Source organism: Argentina silus (assembly GCF_951799395.1).
Source record: "Argentina silus genome assembly, chromosome: 17".
NCBI lineage: Eukaryota > Metazoa > Chordata > Actinopteri > Argentiniformes > Argentinidae > Argentina > Argentina silus.
Window position 1 is genome coordinate 2,751,069 of NC_139671.1, and position 5,000 is coordinate 2,756,068.

A 5,000-nucleotide genomic window follows, 5' to 3' on the forward strand; every position below is an offset into this window, starting at 1 on the left:
GGCATACACACTATTGACAGGTACTGTCCAAGAAACACACACACACACGTCACACGTCACACACACACACACACGTCACACACACACACACACACACACACACACACACACAGTTACAATGAAGACCCACACATTTGTATGGGTACTGCCTCTCTCACACAGCGTTGGTTTGTTCTCTCTCTCTCCCCTCTCTCTCTCTCTCTCTCTCTCTCTCTCTCTCTCTCTCTCTCCCTCTCTCTCTCTCTCTCTCTCCTTCTCTCTCTCTCCCTCTCTCTCTCCCTCTCTCTCTCTCCCTCTCTCCTTCTCCCTCTCTCTCCCTCTCTCCCTCTCTCTCTCTCTCTCTCTCTCTCTCTCTCTCTCTCCCTCTCTCTCTCTCTCTCTCTCTCTCTCTCTCTCTCTCTCTCTCTACCAGGGAACACAACACTGCTAGCTCTCAGGAAAACACTAACCCCAGCCTTCCCCTGGCCCAGGGGAGCCCTGGCGCCCCCTCCCAAGCCTCCCGCTCCCCTGCCCTCCCCCCGGGCAGCGACGCCAGCCAAGCCCCAGGCCTCCCCTCCGGCCTCCACCTCAACAACGGCAACAGCTCCAGCCAAGGCCCCGCCCCCACCACACCCAACAGCCATTCAGCGGGATACCTGACGCCCAATCGGATGTGTCCGCAGCAGGTCCACAGCCCCTCCCCTCTGGGAAGCCCCCTCGCAACCACCCCTACCTCCTTCATGTCCCCCAGGCCCCCCAGGGGCAGTCCCGGCCTGGGGGGCAGCCCCCGAGTCGCAGGGAACCCTTTCTCCCCCTCCACGCCTGGCCTGCACTCCCCAGCAGGGGCGCTAGGGGGCGCTGGAGGTGGAGGAAGCCTCAGTAGGCGACATTCTGGAGGGGACGGGGGAGCGGGGACCCCCCTGGGTTTCTCCCTGCCCTCCCCCCTCCCTCAGAGACAAACCAGCACCCCCACCAGCTCGCCAGCTCGTCCTCCCCCGGCCAAGCCCCCCGAGGGGGGAGGAGGAGGAGGAGGGGGGGGGGGGAAGGACTCCTCGAAAGCGCCCCCTCCCTCTCAGCTGGGTAACCCCAAACTCAACCAGCTCCTGGACAACAGCAATGGCCATGGCGGGGAGCCCAACACCCCCCCCTCCTCACCCCAACCCCGCCCCCGTCCCTCCCCCCGGCGCCGCCCAGTGTCCCGCCTCCCACAGCACTCTGACGGAGCGCCACAAGATCCTCCATCGCCTCCTCCAGGACAGCAGCCCCGCCGGCGCTGAGCCCCCCCTGGAGGGGGTGGCCGGGGGGTGCCGGAAGGAGGCGGATGTCAAGAAGGAGCCCCCGGCCAGCCCTGCCACGGGGGCGCCCCCCACCACGCCGGGGGGGAGCAGGGGAGGGGAGCCCCAGGACCACCAGCTGCTACGGTTCCTCCTGGACACGGACGAGAAGGACCTGGACGACATGCCCCCGGCGGTCCTGAGTCTGGAGACGGTCCGGTTGAAGGTGGAGAAGAGGTCCAGCACGGAGACCGCGCCCTGCGCTGTTGCCACCACAGCCACCTGCCTCAAACCCAAACCTGGGCCTGGACCCAGACCGGGACCCAGCCCTGGACCCAAACCCAGCCCCAGCCCCAGCCCCAGCCCTGGAGACAGCAGGCCCAGGGACACGGTACTACAGCTCTCCTTCCTCCACCTCTTCCTCTGACCTTCCTCCATCTCTCTCCCTCCATCTCTCTCCCTCCATCTCTCTCTCTTTCTCACTCCTTCCGTCTCTCGAGTGCAGTCCTCTGCTTTTCCTCCCTTCTCCAGGAAGTGTGCACTCGTCCACTCCCCCTTCCTCAGGGTAGGGACGGGTCAGGAAGCACGCTGCATACCTCTCGCTAGCCCAGCCTATGCTAAGCTAACGCCAATCCAAGGCTTTCTCTAGCCCAGCCTATGCTAAGCTAACGCCAATCCAAGGCTTTCTCTAGCCCAGCCTATGCTAAGCTTTTTGAATTCAGGAAGAAGCCAGAGAGAGTGCACACTTTTGAGAAGAAGCGCTGCACAAACAGAATGCGATTGATTGGTCGGTCGGTCGGCTGATTGATTGATTGGAGCTGAGAGAACGGGGTTAGGGTTAGGATTGAGGACTGCGGAACACGTGAGGTCATCCTGTGTGTGTGTGCGTCGGGGGAGGCCGGCGGACGGAGAAACAGGGAGGACGGCCTTGTTGCAGCGGACGGAACCGAATGAGGAACGGCACCGGAACGATGCCATCAAACAATGCTGTTCCTCATTCCGCTCCATCCATTACAACGAGCCCGTCCTCCCCCATTCCTCCGTCCGCCGGCCTCCCCAGTTGTGTGTGTGTGTGCTTCTGGGTGTCAGGGTACCTAGGATGACGCCCGGGCCTCAGTGTCTCCCGCTGCTGAATGCTTGTTCAAGGAAATGAAAGGATAATTTACTGTTTGTTCTGTTTAGGCTGGGCCTCTGTGTGAACACTCCCCTGCCAGTCTCTTAAATCATGAGCTGGTTGTGTTGATTTGCAGCCCCTGCGCTTGGACTTTGTCTCTCCACAAGCACACAGCTTCCAGCAGGAACGTTTGAAGTCCTCTGACCTTTGCGCTCTTTCTCTCTCTCTCTCTCTCTTCCCCCCCCCTTTTATCTCCCTGTCCCTTTCTCTCTCTCCCACTCTTTCTCTCCCTGTCCCTTTCTCTCTCTCTCTCTCTCTCTCTCTCTCTCTCCCACTCTCACTCTCCCTGTCCCTCTCTCCCTCTCAGTTTTCCGGTGGACCTGCTGACCTGGACCCTCTCAGCCAGCTGCTGCCCACCCTCAGGGGCCCCGCTGGGGCCAAGCAGGGCAGCGAGGAGCAAGGTGGTCCTCACCCCCAGGCCCACCCCCACCCCCAGGCCCAGCTCCAGGCAAAGCCTCAGCCCAAGCCCCGGCTGCAGTCCCCGGCTCCCCAGCTCCAGTCTCCTACCCTGCCCCAGCCCCAGCCCCAGCCCCAGCTGCAGCCCCAGTCCCCTGCCCAGCCCCAGCCTCTGCCCCAGCCCAGTGAGTCCAACATTCCCAGGGGGGTGAGCATGAAGAGGGAGTCTCCCGGAACACCAAGCCGAGGTACAGTGGAGGGGTCAGGGGGGTCAAGGGTCAGGGGGGGGTGAGAGGCCCTAGTGCGGTCGCCCACAGAGGGAGCGGTCCTGACCGCGTGTCTGTTGGTGTCTGTGTCTCTGCAGGCCTGTGTGACGTCTCTGTTCTGCAGAGTCAGTCACCCTTCGACTTCTGCAGCCCCTCCACCCCCGGCCAGGGTCAGGGTCAGGGGCAGACGGACCCCTTCCAGCCTCCCAAAGACAGCAGCAGCCCCTTCTCCGAGACCGGACACCTCAACCCATTCAACTCCAGTCCTGGTAGGAGGAGCACCATCGATCTTTAATCATTTGAATCGATCTTTGACACGATAATGATCACCATTGGCAGACATCTGTATACATGAATTTGAGATCCAGATAATAATGATGATGATGATGATGTGTGTGTATTGCCCTCTGCTCTCCAGGGCTGGCTAAGTTGTCTGACTCGCAGCAGTTCCAGCCTCTTTCCCTGGCTGACTCTCTGTCCTTCGACGGTGGCGTGGGAAACCCTGCGCAAGCCCCTCAGTCCTCACCTCAGGAGTGAGTGTACTTCCTGTGGTCATAAACGCAGGCGCACACACGCTGACCTACACACACAGATGCAGACACACACACACACCGTCTCTCAGACCCCTGCATGCTACACACACACGCACGCACACACACACATACACACATGCACTCTCCCTCTCACACACACTCACATTTGTACACACCCCACACAACACCACCCTCCCAGGTGTCTGACCCCCCCCCCTCCTCTTCTGTGTGCCCTGAGCAGGCAGTGTGTCCCGTGCCCGCTGGATGAGATGCTGTGCCCCCCCACCACCCCCGAGGGTCGTAACGATGAGAAGGCTCTCCTGGACCAGCTGGTGTCCTTCCTCAGCGGCACCGACGAGAGTGAACTGGCAGAGCTGGACCGGGCCCTGGGCATTGACAAACTGGTACAGGTGAGGAGGAGGAGGAGGAGGAGGAGGAGGAAGAGGAGGTGGAGGTGGAGGATGATGATGACAGCAGTTAGCTGTTAGGTGGCAGAGCTGGACCGGGCCCTGGGCATTGACAAACTGGTACAGGACAGGATGATACTTGATGATGATAATGATGATGATGATGGTGATAATGATGATGATGATGATGATGGTTATGATGATGGTTATGATGATGATAATGATGATGATGATGGTTATGATGATGGTGATGATGATAGTTATGATGATGATGATGATGATAATGATGATTATGATGATGGTTATGATGATGATGATGGTTATGATGATGATGATGATGATGATTATGATGGTTATGATGATGATAATGATGATTATGATGATGGTTATGATGATGATGATGGTTATGATGATGGTTATGATGATGATGATGATGATTATGATGATGATGATGGTTATGATGATGATGATGATGATGATTATGATGGTTATGATGATGATAATGATGATTATGATGATGGTTATGATGATGATGATGGTTATGATGATGGTTATGATGATGATGATGATGATTATGATGGTTATGATGATGACAAAACAACTCTTGCTTGTCTGTTGTAACAGTATTCCACTCTTTGACTGAGAGTGAAGTGTTCCAGAATAGCCACTAGCATCAGCACAATGATCAATACTGCTGCATTGATCTGTTGGGTCTTTCACTTGACTTTGACCCAGTATTGGTCATTCATTGATGGTGCCTCTCCTCTCTCTCCCTCCCGCAGGGCGGCTGCTTCGAACCCCTCCCCCAACGGTTCCCCACCCAGCCCCCCACCGCCACCCCCATCTCCATGGACCCCAAGCTGCCTGGCTACCCCTCCCAGTTCTCCCCCGCCCCCCAAGCCCAGTTCCCCCAGGAGCTGGCAGGGGGGGCGCAGGGCATGGGCTTCGGGGGCATGGGCATGGTGCTGCGG

General features: G+C 58.3%; 1 protein-coding gene across 1 annotated transcript in view; it reads left to right on the forward strand.

Moving 5' to 3' along the window:
- ncoa1 (nuclear receptor coactivator 1) overlaps positions 1-5,000 on the forward strand; it is a 28,699-nt gene that overhangs the window by 16,970 nt on the left and 6,729 nt on the right. Inside the window, 8 exon segments of the mRNA XM_083688760.1 lie at positions 1-20; positions 413-1,132; positions 1,134-1,644; positions 2,735-3,071; positions 3,188-3,358; positions 3,508-3,622; positions 3,864-4,032; positions 4,812-5,000. The exon segment at positions 1-20 is cut by the window's left edge and continues 128 nt beyond it; the exon segment at positions 4,812-5,000 is cut by the window's right edge and continues 99 nt beyond it. Coding sequence (XP_083544886.1) covers positions 1-20; positions 413-1,132; positions 1,134-1,644; positions 2,735-3,071; positions 3,188-3,358; positions 3,508-3,622; positions 3,864-4,032; positions 4,812-5,000 — 2,232 coding nt within the window.